Consider the following 15,103-nt stretch of genomic DNA (forward strand, 5'->3'; position numbering starts at 1 on the left):
TCTTCTAGAACTCAAGGCGGTCATCAAACCACACACACTAATAGTAGGACACTTCAACACTCCTCTCTCTCCAATGGACAGGTCAATCAGACAGAAACCAAACAGAGAATTGAGAGATCTATTGGAGGTATTGAATCAAATGGACTTAACAGACATCTATAGAACACTCCACCCAAATAGGAAAGAATATACCTTTTTCTCTGCAGCTCATGGAACCTTCTCGAAAATTGACCACATACTCGGTAACAAAGCAAACTTCCACAGATACAAAAAAATATTAGTAACTACCTGTGTCTTGTCAGATCACCATGGACTAAAATAAGAATTCAACAACAATGCTCCCCCCAGGAAGCCAACAAACTCATGGAAACTGAACAGTCAACTACTAAATCACCCCTGGGTCAAGGAAGAAATAAAGAAAGAAATTAAACTCTTCCTTGAATTTAATGAAAACAAAGACACAACATACTCAAACCTATGGGACACTATGAAAACAGTGCTAAGAGGAAAGTTCATAGCACTAAGTGCCCAATTAAAGAAAGCGGAGAAAGCACACATTGGAGACTTAACAGCACACTTGAAAGATCTAGAAAAAAAAGAAGCTGATTCACCCAGGAGGTCTAGAAGACTGGAAATAATCAAACAGAGGGCTGAAATCAACAAAATAGAAACACAGAAAACAATCCAAAGAATCAATGAATAAAAAAGCAGGTTCTTGGAGAAAATCAACAAGATTGACAAACCCCTATCCAAGTTAATCAAACGGCAGAGAGAGAACATGCAAATTAATAAGATCAGAAATGAAAAGGGGAACATAACCACAGACACAGAGGAAATTCAGAGAATCATTAGATCTTACTATGAAAGTTTATATGCCACAAAGTTGGAAAATATAAAAGAAATGGACATTTTTTTAGATAAATACCATATACCAAAGTTTAACCAAGAACAGGTGAACAATCTAAATAGACCTGTTAGTCGCGAAGAATTAGAAGCTGTTATCAAAAATCTCCCTACCAAAAAAAGCCCAGGACCAGATGGTTTCAATGTAGAATTCTACCAGAACTTCCAGGAAGAGCTAATACCTATACTCCTTAACGTATTCCACAATATAGAAACAGAAGAGTCATTGCCTAACTCCTTTTATAAAGCTACAGTTACCCTAATACCAAAACCACACAAAGACACAACCAAGAAAGAGAATTACAGGCCAATCTCACTCATGAACATCGAAGCGAAAATTCTCAATAAAATACTGGCAAACCGAATCCAAGAGCACATTAGAAAAATTATCCATTATGATCAAGTCGGCTTCATTCCAGAGATGCAGGGCTGGTTCAACATACGCAAATCTATCAATGTAATCCATCATATAAATAAACTGAAAGAAAAAAACCATATGATCATCTCACTAGATGCTGAAAAAGCATTTGACAAAATTCAACACCCATTTATGATAAAGGTGTTGGAGAGACTGGGGATACAAGGATCATACCTAAATGTAATAAAAGCAATATATAGCAAGCCGACAGCTAACATCAAACTGAATGGAGAGAAACTCAAAGCCTTTCCACTAAAATCAGGAACGCGACAAGGCTGTCCACTCTCTCCATACTTCTTCAATATAGTGCTTGAAGTTCTTGCAATAGCAATAAGAAAACATAAGGAGATCAAGGGGATTCGTATTGGAAAGAATGAAGTTAAACTTTTGTTATTTGCTGACGATATGATAGTTTACATAAGTGACCCCAAAAACTCTACCAAAGAACTCCTACAGCTGATAAACAACTTTAGTAACGTGGCAGGATACAAGATCAACTCCAAAAAATCAGTGGCCCTCCTATACACAAAGGATAAAGAAGCAGAGAGGGAAATCAGAGAAGCATCACCTTTCATGATAGCCACAAATAGCATAAAATATCTTGGGGTTACGCTAACCAAGGAAGTGAAAGACCTATTTGACAAAAACTTTAATTCTTTGAAGAAAGAAATTGAGGAGGATACCAGAAAATGGAAAGACCTCCCCTGCTCTTGGATTGGGAGAATCAACATAGTAAAAATGGCAATTCTACCAAAAGCTATCTATAGATTCAATGCAATCCCCATCAAAATCCCATCAAACTTCTTCACATATCTTGAGAGAACAATAATCAAGTTTATATGGCAAAACAAAAAACCCAGGATAGCCAAAACAATCTTATACAATAAAAGAACTTCTGGAGGCATTACCATCCCTGACTTCAAACTCTATTATAGAGCTACAGTATTGAAAACAGCTTGGTATTGGCATAAGAACAGAGAAGTCGACCTATGGAATCGAATAGAAGACCCAGATATTAACCCACAAACTTATGAACACCTAATTTTCAACAAGGGAGCTAAAGGTATACAATGGAAGAAGGAAAGCATCTTTAACAAATGGTGCTGGCATAACTGGATGTCAACCTGTAAAAAAATGAAAGTAGAGCCATATCTATCACCATGCACAAAAATCAAGTCCAAATGGATTAAAGACATCAACATTAATCCGTCCACTTTGAGCCTGATAGAAGAGAAAGTGGGAAGTAGTCTACAAGATATAGGCACAGGAGGCCTCTTCCTAAGTAGGACCCCAGCAGCACAGACAATAAGAGAAACAATGAATAAATGGGATCTACTGAAACTGGGAAGCTTCTGTAAAGCAAAGGACACTGTCAGTAGGACAAAAAGGCTGCCTTCTGACTGGGAGAAGATCTTCACCAACCCCTCATCAGACAAAGGTCTGATCTCCAAAATATACAAAGAACTCAAGAAACTAGGCACTAAAACTCTAATTAACCCAATTAAAAAATGGGGTACTGAACTGAACAGAGAATTCACAACAGATGAACTTCGAATGGCCAGAAGACACTTAAGGTCATGCTCAACCTCCTTAGCGATCAGGGAAATGCAAATCAAAACCACTTTGAGATACCATCTTACACCTGTCAGAATAGCTAAAGTCAAAAACACCAACGATAGCCTATGCTGGAGAGGATGTAGGGTGAGGGGAACACTCATCCATTGTTGGTGGGAATGCAAACTCGTGCAGCCACTGTGGAAATCAGTGTGGCGGTTTCTCAGGAAACTGGGAGTCAACCTCCCTCAGGACCCAGCAATTCCACTCTTGGTAATATACCCTAAAGATTCCCTAACATACTACAAAAGCATTTGTTCTACTATGTTCATAGCAGCACTATTTGTAATAGCCAGAACCTGGAAACAGCCTAGGTGCCCCTCAATAGAAGAATGGTTAAAAAAGGTGTGGAACATATACACATTAGAGTTTTACTCAGCGGTAAAAAACAATGACATCTTGAATTTTGCATGCAAATGGATGGAAATAGAAAACGCTTTACTGAGTGAGGTAAGCCAGACCCAAAAAGAGGAACATGGTATGTATTCACTCATAAGTGGATTCTAACCATATTTAAAGGTCTTTGAGCCTATTATTCGTGATCCTAGAGAAGCTAAATAAGAAGATGAACCTGATGAAGATTAGCTATCCCCCAGGAGGTAGGAAATAGACAAGAGGCCCAGGTAACCTCGGGTTCATGGGGGGGGTGGGAGGGTTGATGGAAGGGGAGAGGGTTAGAGAGAAGGGAGTAGGGGAGGAACGGGGAAAGCTCGGTGGCCTGGGATGGGGGGGGGGAGGGAGGAAGGATGAATATGGGATCAGGGAAGAATATATTTCAACTTAGGGAGTCATTTTAGGGTTTACAGGAGACTTGATTATATATGGGATCCCAGGTCCAAGGAGAGATCCCCCAGATTGCTCTCTGGACAGAGGAGAGGGTGCCTGAATCGGCCGTGGCCCATAACCATACTGATGTATATTTTGCTTATCACCATAGATCCTTCATCTGGTGAAGGACGGCGATACAGTCGGAGACCCACATTGGAGCACCGGACTGAGCCCCCTGAGGTCCAAATGAGGAGCAGAAGGAGGAAGAACATGAAAAACGAAATCAGTACTGCGAGGGATGCTATCACCCACTGATACAAGGGAATGGATCTGATGAGAGTTTACCAAGGCCAGTTGGACTGGGACTGAACGAGGACGTGATCTAGCCAGATTCTCAGAATTTGGCCGGATTCTCTGAATGTGCCTGGCCCGAAGTCTTTCTGAAAAGCCATTGACTATGATACTGGGACCTCTTTCCTCTGCATATACTGGATTTTGGGGATCCAGTCTGTTTGGACACTCACCTTCCTGGACCTGGAGGGAGGGGGAAGGAACTGGAACTTCCCACAGGGCAGGAAACCCTGACTGCCCTGAGGGATGAAGAGGGAGGAGGAGAGGGAGTTGGGGGAGTGGGAGGGTGTTGGGAGGAGGGGCGGAAATGGAAACTTTTATAATTTAATAAAATTTACTTAAAAAAAATAAAGCTTATTATTTAAAGAATCGTAAAAAAGAATTCAGTCATTCAAGAAAACATGGTATACGGGTCTCCAACACAATGCAGTCTTAACTGTTACAACTTTATGGAATTGCCTTTCTGCACCTCCATTCGGGTACATCCCCACTACATGCCTGGCCACAGGGGCTTTCCTTGCTTGCAGGGAGAGATTCCACAGAGTTCATCCTTGGTTCTAAAATAGAACCCATGTGACCATGGCTGCCAATTTCTGCTACTTGCTGAGGCTAGAATTGTCTCCCTTTTTGAATTACATATTCACCACCTTTCTGATTTCAATTTTCTCTTTTAATACTTAGCTTGTCTGTCCTGACACTCAGTAGTCCAAGTTGTCCTCAAACTTATAGTCTGCCTTGGACACCACATGAAGGCATCCAAGTAGTGATGATTATGTTATTATAATCAAACTGTCTTCTCTTGCTCTCAGATCCCTTTAAATATTTTCTAGCCTCTCAATCCATAGGAAGCTCAGGTTTCTGTATTGAGGTACCCAGAGTTTTACCGTTCTCTCTTCTGCATCCTCAAGGAAGCCTTTGTTCTCCTGCTGTCTTCAAAACTAGGTGTTTGTTCAGTGAAGCCTATTTCAATATGATAAAAACACTGTTACCAAATTCTAACTCAAGTTTAAACTTGACAAGGATATAACACTTTGAAAGATATGGGCAATTCACCCACTAGTATTGTGAGATATATCTCCTACTGCTAAGAGTCATCTGGCATATTTTTCTGCCTAACTTTTCTTTTACGTATTAAAAAACTACTCACTACAGATAAGGAGAACTTTCAGAATTTACATATTAAGTTAAATATTATCCACATTATTTTTGTTGGATTTGGTTTTCTAAGATAGTTTCACTATGCTGGTCAAGCTAGACTTCCAAATCCAGCTCAAGCATGCCTCCTTCTTGATTTCCTAGGTAGTTAGAACTCCCACAACCTTCAACGATGTAGCATGGAAGCATTTAAATTGATAAACTAATTAAAATGTTCTCCAGTGGCAATCTTGTTAGTATTTATATAGCATTAAGTGAGTAAACCCTGCAATGTGTTAGGTGATGAGAGCTCTTTTCTCCATTGTATGCACTGCTGATGGTCATAAAACCTGCAGCTCTTCATGTTATCTAAAAAAGAATTACATTCTAAATTTCATTTTGTTCATCTATGAAATGCATGTGTGAAACAATTTCCTTAGTGAAATTCATATATTTTCATGGTGTGAGTAAATTGAATTCTTTACCCACAGTTGCACTTTATCTATTGTGAACACACCTGCATCCTTTTGAGTGTCTCATAGTTTACATACTTGAATTTCTTGGAGGTGGATGGGGACATAAAAGGAAAAGAGGAAGTAGGTGTATTCGGTGGTCACATAAATCATCACTTTCCTGTCCTCAGAGGAGATTAAGATAAAGCACAATTCTATGTGATTTCTATCACATAAGGCACAAAGTGACTGATGTTGTGCTGTAATGACCACACATTAATAACATTGTTGACAAGAGTGTAGGGAGATGGGGACTTTAGAAATTCTACTTAGTACAAACCAACATAACAGAGAAATACTTTTACAACTACTCAGGAAAACATTTCAATTAAACTCGTTAAGTAAATACATGTATAACTCCAGTGGTGCCTGAGGAGCAAAGGGAGACTGGAGAAAAGCAAGTTGTAACTTCATCTTGGTCTGTCTGAGGCCTGAATGAGTCTAATTAAGTTCACTGAGTCACCAGTCACCCGTTTTTGCAAATGAAAACTCCTCTGCACCCCTGCCAGGCTCAACCCCACAGCAGGGTTTTGCTGGAACACAGCGGTAGGTTTTGGTGTGAGATGCAGGTGCCTGGAGAGCACTGTGCACTTGCTGCACAGAAGTAGGTGGCTGAGTCTCCAGGTTGAGAATCTTTGATGTGCAAGGAGAGCTGTTTATCACTTTTCCTGAAGAAGACTGTGAATCGTCCATCTTCTTTTTTGTTTGACACTGGACGTATGGCTATCAGTAATTCAGGGCCTTCACCAGGGATTTGCCGATACCATGGGAAGTAGTCAAATGTGCTATCTTCATAAGTACAGTTCAAAACTGAAGTCATTCCTTCCCAGACTGTGAGAGATTGGGGACTTTGCCTCACCTGCTGCTGTTCAGGTATCCCACTCACCCCTGTGTAGAGAAATAACAGATATCATTAGGTTTCCAGGAATGTACCACTGGTTATAGTTTTGACATTCCTAATTTTGTTTGGTTCCCCAATTTCTCATGCCTCCACATAAATCCCATATTCTGAAGTTTCTTCTCCTTGACTCACAGGCTAAGTGAAGGCCTAGTGTTAATATTGATGCTTCCAGGATCCTGTTCATTCTTCCTAGACTGAAGTTTGTGGAGAACTCTGGTAGTCTTTATCTTCCTCAGAACACAGACTCCAACTCCACAGATACTTTTGTTCTTTCAACAGGCTCCACCCCTTACAAACACTTTGTCTAAAGCTATTTCTGATGTAAGAAGCACTTCCTCATTTTTTTTCAAATTTAGTTTCACTGAAAATACAGTTATTGAGAATCAGAAATCTCCTCATTGTAATTCTACCATTTTACACTGTTGAAAGAAATGTGTGTTGGTACAGTCACCAAGAATAGCAGTGTGGATTTTCTGAAAAATGGAAAAGAAGGAAGGAAGAAAGAATGAGAGAGAGAGAGAGAGAGAGAGAGAGAGAGAGAGAGAGAGAGAGACAGAGAGAGAGAGACAGAGAGAAAGAAAGGGAGAGGAAGGGAGGAAGGAAAAAAGACCAATGATCCAGCTGATAACACTTATGAGCTAAGAGAAAGACCTGCATATGTGTGCTTATGATGCACTATTAACAAGATGCAGACAAACCCTAGGTACCCAGCTATCAACTGACGAGTGAAGAAAATATTGTTTCCAAAACAACAGTAATATTTAGTCACCAGGAAAAATGAATGGCTCCTTCTCTAGGAAAACAGCCAGCATTGAATGACAAGATATTAGGCAAATAAAGCAGACAGGTAGGGGCACACAACACATATGTTTTTTCATATGGGAAAACTAACAAGAAATAAGGAAAATGAAAGTAAATGTGACCTTAAAATAGAAGTTATACAAATGAGTAAGGAGAGGGGACAGGGGAAGGGAGAGGAGAGCGGAGGGGGAGGCAAGATGACTATGAGGAAATGACTGCAAACGCATTTACTAAGATTTACAACAAACTCACTGCCGTTTACAATTCATGTGTGCAGATGATTATGACAATTATATGATTAAAGAATGGATCAATTTAAATTTTTTCTTTCTAGAAGCTTATATACAATCCATAAAAAGAGTTAAAATATAGTTATGCTGGGGCAAGAACATGCAGAAAATAAGAGGCAGTGGGATGTCTCTGTCACAGAGCTGATCTCCACTCCTTTATGTCACAGAGCTGATCCCCACTCCCAAGGCTCAGGAATCAGTGGGAGAGAAAAATACAAAGAGTGTTGGAGTCAGAAATGGTGAAGAACTGCAAGAAAATGGTGTCTTCTGGACCCAGCAGGGCAGCTGCACATATGAAGGCACAGTTTTAAGACAGTTTGTACAAGGCCTGTGAAAGCTTATGGCAGACAAAGTCCTAGCATGGACAGGAAAGGTGAGCCCCACTACACCAAGAACACTTGACCATAGAGCCACCTGTTCAGACCCAGATACTTGTGTTTTATTGTAAATATTAATAAGATTTATCAAGACACACAATGGATATACTATCCCTTTATGAGATATAATAATGAACAAGAACAAGTGAAGCATTCAGTTAAGAGTTAAATTATATTAATTGTTCATGTTTCCATGGTTTACATGACCTTATAAAGCAAAGATTTTAATTAATTGAAATTTCATTATAATCTTATAAACTAAATGTATTTGAAAATACACCTTTTTAAAATAGAATGAAGTTAGCAGAATGTTCTACTCTGGAAAGCCTTTGATCTTCAGATGAGTAAGAGGATAGAAAACATCTACAACTTGCACAGGATACACCTTCAGGAATGCAACATTTTGACTGCTCTCATCTTGAAATTTGAAAAAGGGTTTAGTATCTTCCTCATATGTAGTTTCATAGATAAAATACAAATTTTAAAATCAGTTTGATTTTATATGTTGATACGTACAAGGCATCGAATGAATCTGCAGAATAAATGAAACAACATCGGCTAAAGCATAGAATCTTTGGGCGGTAAATAATAGAAGTTAAAAGAGCATGAGGAAGATACAGCTCAGAGAGGATATTATTGCATATGTTACATCATCAAAGGCCCAATCATAGTCAAACAGTAGGCAATGGTCCATGTTCCACAAAGTCTTCAGAAAGGACTGAGGGTGTAGTTCAGTCAGTAGAGTGAACCTCCAAGACTGTAGTTTGACTACCAGCATGTAAAAACTGGATGTGGCACACATGTCTGTAATTTCAGCACTTGAGGGTAGGGGCAGGAACATCAGAAATGGTAAGACATTTTATCTATGTAACAAGCTTGACATCAGGCTTGATACCTTAAACTGTGTTAAAACAGGAGAGAGAGAGAGAGAGAGAGAGAGAGAGAGAGAGAGAGAGAGAGAGAGAGGAGAGAGAGAAAGGGAGGATGGGAGGAAAGGAAGGAAGGAAGGAAGGAAGGAAGGAAGAAAGAAAGGAATGAAGGAAGAAAGGAAGGAAGCAAATTCTTTCTGAAATTCTATCTGAACAGACTTACTTAAGCATCCTAGGGATTTTATGTTACTATTTTTTATATTTCGGTGTCTTCTCTTTTTCCTTTACTCCCTTCAGGAGACAATTATCCAACATATAAGACATCCACTCCATGATGCCCTTCAGCCTCAAATCACAAATACTGCTGAACCATCCACACATTATGTTCTCTCATGTATATACATACACACCCCAAAAAGTTTTAATCCTTTCACTGAAATGATGCACATGTGTCTGTTCTTTTGCATATATAAATTGCAGCACCACACAACACTATGATATCTGAAGAGTTATTCTGAGGACACAGATGGCTACTCAGTGAGAGCAGACCAGTGGCAAGGACAGCAGGAAGATGCTGGACAACGATGCTTACAGTTACTGGTGGTCTACCCAGAAGCAAATGGATGGTTTAAAATGAATAGGCTGCTTATTTCTGAAGTTTTTGTTTGATATTAAAATATCAAATGTTTAAAAACAGAAAAAGTTTAACAAGATGAGGAAGAAGTTCTATGTATTTGCTGAGTACCTAACTGCCTACTGTGTGGGCAGTACTCAGGTGTCTTTCATGACACACTGTTCTAATCTTCATTTTGGAAATCAGCACTCAAGAACAGAAAACCTGTGTGTCTAGACAAGACAATAAAGGAAATGGTGTGGGCACTGCTTCCTGATCCAGTCAGAGAAGATGCTGATGGAGGAAAAGATTGAACTGGCTTCAAACCATGAGTAGAAGTGGACAGAACACCTACATCATCTTTCTAGGCACAGGTTATATCATTGTGACTGGAGATTGAACCTAGTGTGACTGACAACCTTAGAAATGTACAGTAGAGAAGCTATTGTGGCCCAGACTTTCAAGGATGGCAGGTATCTTCTTCACACAGTGTTCTCGTGTAAATTCCTATTTGTCCACACTATGGGCTCAGGATACACAGATACAATATAGGTAAACGGTTGGACAGATAAATGCACTTGTTCTGTAATGAAGCTTAAACATGTAGGAGATAATGGTTTAGTTATTTTAAACAACAACCTCCAGCTTATCCAGGAGTATGTGGAGGATCCCCCACCCTCATCTGCTCTGAAGCAGCACTGCCCCTCTGTGGACAAATAAGGTCTTCACACTGAACAGTGTCCTGAGCTTAGAAGATAAAGCTTTGAAGAAAGAAAAGGCATGGAATCTTTTGCTGGTGCAATATTTTTGATATGGAAAGTAATTGTGTCTATGGTGAGGTCCTCATGATTCCTTGTCTTTCTATTGTTCCTAAAACTACTTCAATCTGGAGACTGAGAGAAGCCATTCACAAGACAAAAAGATATAACAATGCTCATTATATACAACAAAGGTTTATAAAATAGACAAATATTTGAATTTCACATGGGTCATATTTTATTGACCCCATATATAGACTGTACACACAATTAGTAAACTATAAAGTTTATTTTTCTTTCACTTTTATCATTTATTTCTTTGATTTTAATACAATCACAGTAGTTCCTTCTTCCAAAACGTTCTTTACATCTGTCTTTGCTTACTTTCAACTTCAAGATCAGTTCTTTCTTTAATGGTTATTGCACATACATGTATAAACATATGTTTCTTAAATATACAAATGCAATACTCTTATCTGTACAATGTTACTTGTTTGTATGTTTTTAGGCAGACCAGTCTGTATTGAATAACTAGTTGGTACACTCTTCCCCGGGAAAACCTGTCTCCAACTATCAGCATTCCCTACCTGCCAGTAGCTACTAGGAAAAGGACTGCTTCTTGTCCTAGCCGCCCAGCTAGGTTAGCCCCAAAATAACCACACTGAGAAACTGTATTAATTAAATGACTGTTCGATCCATTAGCTCTAACTTCTTATTGGCTAACTCTTACATATTAATTTAACCCCTCCCATTAATCTTTGTATCACCATGAGGTTATGGCTTACCAGCAAAGTTTCAGCACTTCTATTTCTGGTGGCAGATCCATGGCATCTCCCCACTCTGCCTTCCTTCTCACAGCATTCAGTTCTGTCTTCCCTACCTACCTAAGTTCTGCCCTATCAACAGGCCAAGGCAGTTTCTTTATTCATTAATGGTAATCACAGCACATAGCGGGGACTCCCACATCAGTAGCTCATGAGCTAGGACTGATACTTTGTGCTCTTTCCACATGAAACTTTACATAGCAATTAGTCTTTTTCAGCTCACATTTAGGCAGTCGTGTCAGTGAAAGTTCTTGGGTGTGGATACTGACATTCCTAAGAGACACAATTTCACAGCACAGTCCTTGTTACTCTGGCACTGATCATCTTTCATCCTCTCTTCTTCAGGGTTTCCTGAGCCTTAGGTGCAGGAGTTAGATTGTAGACATAGCCAGAGGGACTAGACTCCACCACCAAACACCTTGACTGGTTCTGGTTTCTGCAATGACCTCCGTCTGCTAGTGAAGCCTTGGATCTTGGAGAAGAACCTACAACTACAACTTACTAAACCAGCATAATCTGTAACTAATCCTAATCATTTGTCCTCATCACATATACATTTCTTTGCACAGGGTCTGCTCATTTGACTCACTTTAGAATGAATTATTCATTCTCTTTTATTGAGTTACAAGACTTTTTGGATATTCTCTTTAAACTTAGTTGAACAAGATATATTTGAGTTCTTTCTTATAGTCGCTGTTCTCTTTGTTTTCTTAAAGACATTTATATCTCCGTCTAGAGGAGTTTGAAGCAATAATAAATAAAGTTAAATATATTAAAATGGAAGTAAAAATAATGAATTAGAAGATTCTGTAGCTTTAATTTACCTCAAATTCTTCCATAAATTCAATAAAATAATATTAAGACTCCAAACATCATTTTTTTTATTTTAAATTGAATGGAGACCAGCTCACTATGGGTGGCACCATTCTGTGGGACAGTATCCTAGATCACATAAGAAAGCTTCTTAAGCATGAGTCTGACTGAGTTAGCAGTAGAGTTCCTCCATAGTTTCTGTTATAATGTTCTGTTTGAGTTACTGATGTGATGACCAACAATAATGGACTAGAAAATCTAAGTAAAAGCTAAAGAAATCCTTTCACATTCTATGTTGCTTTTTTTCAGAGATCTTTGTCACCACAACAGAAAGGAAGCAAGTGCATCCAGCTATCGGCACTTTCTGTATCTTCCAAGGCTTGATGTTCTTGCTGTTGCTGCAGCTTGTTTTCTCCTCACTAACCCTGACCCTGTCCACAGCAGGGTTACCTGGAAGCCTGCCTTTGCTTTAAAATACCTTCTCTGTTCATCCTTTGTGAGTTCAGCAGACTGTGATGTAAATGATCACATTGATTCTGCCCTCCCATCAACTTGTCTTTTAGTTCTAAGTAGGATATTTATGCTTCAAGAGGGAGTATATATTGAGAATTGAAGGCAAAACCAAAGTCTTGAATATTTGGGGCCAGGAGACTACCTGAGGGTACAACTCTGCCACTGAAGGAAAGGGTTACTAAACCAGGCAGTTCTCTGTCATAGCTTCCTGATGTCTTCTGACTGGTTGGGCCACACCCACCCAGCTGAAGGTTTGTGTACTGGCTGCAGGTGTGTGGGGAGCACTGTGGATCCACAGCACAGAAATAAGTGCCTGAGTCTGTGGTCTGAGTGGAGGAAATGGACAAAGAGCTGCGGCGTTCCTGGATGACCGTCGTGGACTTCAGTCTTCCACTCTGCTTTGTTCCAGAAGGATTGTAAAACAGGCTGATGAGGTGTCCCCCAGGGCTTTGGTAAAACCATTGCATTCGGTTTGCAGTGGTGGAAAAGTTGCACTGCAGCTCTGTGCTCTCTCCCTCCTGCAGCACCAAGGACACAGGACTCTGCTTCACTTGCTGCCCGTTCACCCCTGATTAGAAACAGAGAAAGAGACACAGATGGTGGTCATTAAGCATCCACAGAACCCTGAACACACCCCTGTGTCCTCTGAGAAGAAGGGAATTCTGCAGAACCCCTGAGCTGCTTCCCCACCCTCCCAAGTGCTGAGAAGAACCATCTCTGTCCCTTGAATGTGAACAGCCACACTCACAGCAAACCTGGGTGCACAGCAGCCCCAGCAGAGAGCACAGCAGCCTCTTCATGGTGCTTGTCTGGCTGCTGGAGACAGAAGCAAGTAACCAACCCCTGGGCTGTGATGTCAGGATGGCTGTTGAAGTGTCTCTCCTCCTGGAACCAGTCAGCTCCATCCAGCGACCCTGCCAGGTCAGATACTGCTTAGTTCCTTCCCTGCCTTCTGAGACTGAAGCTCCTCCCAAACCAGATCTGATTGAGAGTCTGACTGGAGCACAGGGCTATGTGTGATTCCCCTCTGTATGCTCCAAATGTGTTTTATTATCCTCAGTTTTTAAAGAAACTGTTTCTGTCAGTAGCTTAGTATACTAAAGTCGGGTGAGAAATCAGATCAGAGATATAGAGAGAAAGTAGGTGGAGTCAGAGAGATGTCATGAGACGTCATGTAGCTACCAAAGGAGGAAGATGCCAGCTCCTAATGAGAACATTACTGGTAGGCCACAGCTTCATGGTGATACACAGATTAATAGAAATAGATTAATTTAAGATGTAAGAGTTAGTTAAAATTATGCCTAAACTTTTGGCCGAACAGTATTGTAATTAATATAGTTTATTTATGTGTCATTATTAAAGTCTAGACAACAGTCTCCATCTACATCAGTGTGTGGAGCATTTTGAGATAACTCTGGTGTTGTATGCAGTTTGGAATCCTGGAAGCAGGAGAGGACCAGCCCCTCCCAAAGAGAACAAGTCTCAGCTGTAAGAAGACGTAGCCGACTCAAAGAAGCAGCAGTTAAAGGTTTACCTCAGGAAACAGATACATGTTCTGACTAAAGACCCTTTACTGGGGCCTGAGAGATGGCCCAGCAGATAAAGGTCTGTCTTTCCTGGAGGCCTTAGTTCATCTATTTCAGGTGGCTCACAGCTGCCTCTAAATCCAACTCCTGGGGAAAGAATTCCCTCTTCTGTTCTTCCTAGAACATGTATAAAAGTACCAGACATTTACACAGACCCACTATCATAAACATTGGAAACAACCTTCACCTGTGAAATAACTGAAGTGAAATGACCGCGATAGGAAAAAGGAAAACAAACAAACAGCAACAAAAATAAAACAGGAACATAATGACAGTGTAATGTAATAGTTTCATAGTTTTGGAATGCATTTTAAAATTGGAACACTCCTGCCATGTCATGGTTTGTTCTAAATGTAGTTTAAAAATATGACCACATAGGAATGAAGAGGGTTGGGGAAGCTAATGCAGGAGTGCTGCATTCTCAGTGACAGGGCCAGCTGCTGCTGTGCTATTGCACATGGTGACTGCAGGGGACAATGCTCTTGAGTTCATAGAAATGGAGGAATGTATTTCAAAATCTTCACCATAAAGATGACTGCCTGAGAAACGAGACTAGTTATAAAAAATAAGCAACTGCCTCAACAATAACTCACAGCAATGCCTTGTTTTCTTTGTATCTCCAGCTCCCAATAATGACACCGACATTTCTTATTAAGTATGAAATCTTGTCCTTATCTTTGGCTTATTCCCACCAGCTCTTAAAACTTAAATTAACCCATTTATATTAATTTATGTTATGCCGTATGTCTCATTATCTCTCCTCCTTGTGTATGTCTGACTTCCCCTGCTTCTCACTGGCTAATCCTCTGCTCCAGATTCTTCCCCGAGTTTCTATCTGTGCCCAGAAGTCTTGCCTATCATTGTCTAAGCTATTGTCCTTCCAGATCTTTATTAAATCAATCAGAATGTGCCTTAGACAAGCAAGGAGGTTAAACATCTCTTCACACTGTGTAATCTAATATCCCGCAAAACACAGCCGACCTTATGCCTTCTCAGCCCACCATTAATTCTAACAGTATTAGGCCAGTTAGTGACTTCCAATGCTGTAGGATAATTTG

At 40.1% G+C, this 15,103-nt stretch overlaps 1 pseudogene and 1 gene segment (V, D, J or C); one reads left to right on the top strand and one right to left on the bottom strand.

The window, feature by feature from the left end:
* The window catches only part of LOC125415264 (large ribosomal subunit protein eL28 pseudogene), an 82,725-nt pseudogene that overhangs the window by 13,197 nt on the left and 54,425 nt on the right, over positions 1 to 15,103 (top strand). The window lies entirely within an intron of this gene.
* Positions 12,056 to 13,546, bottom strand: LOC148120180 (T cell receptor alpha variable 22-like). The segment is given in 2 exon segments: positions 12,056 to 13,027; positions 13,208 to 13,546. Coding segments are annotated over 2 exon segments (660 nt in total).

This window comes from Myodes glareolus, chromosome 12 (genome assembly GCF_982192425.1).
Source record: "Myodes glareolus chromosome 12, mMyoGla1.1, whole genome shotgun sequence".
Lineage (NCBI taxonomy): Eukaryota > Metazoa > Chordata > Mammalia > Rodentia > Cricetidae > Myodes > Myodes glareolus.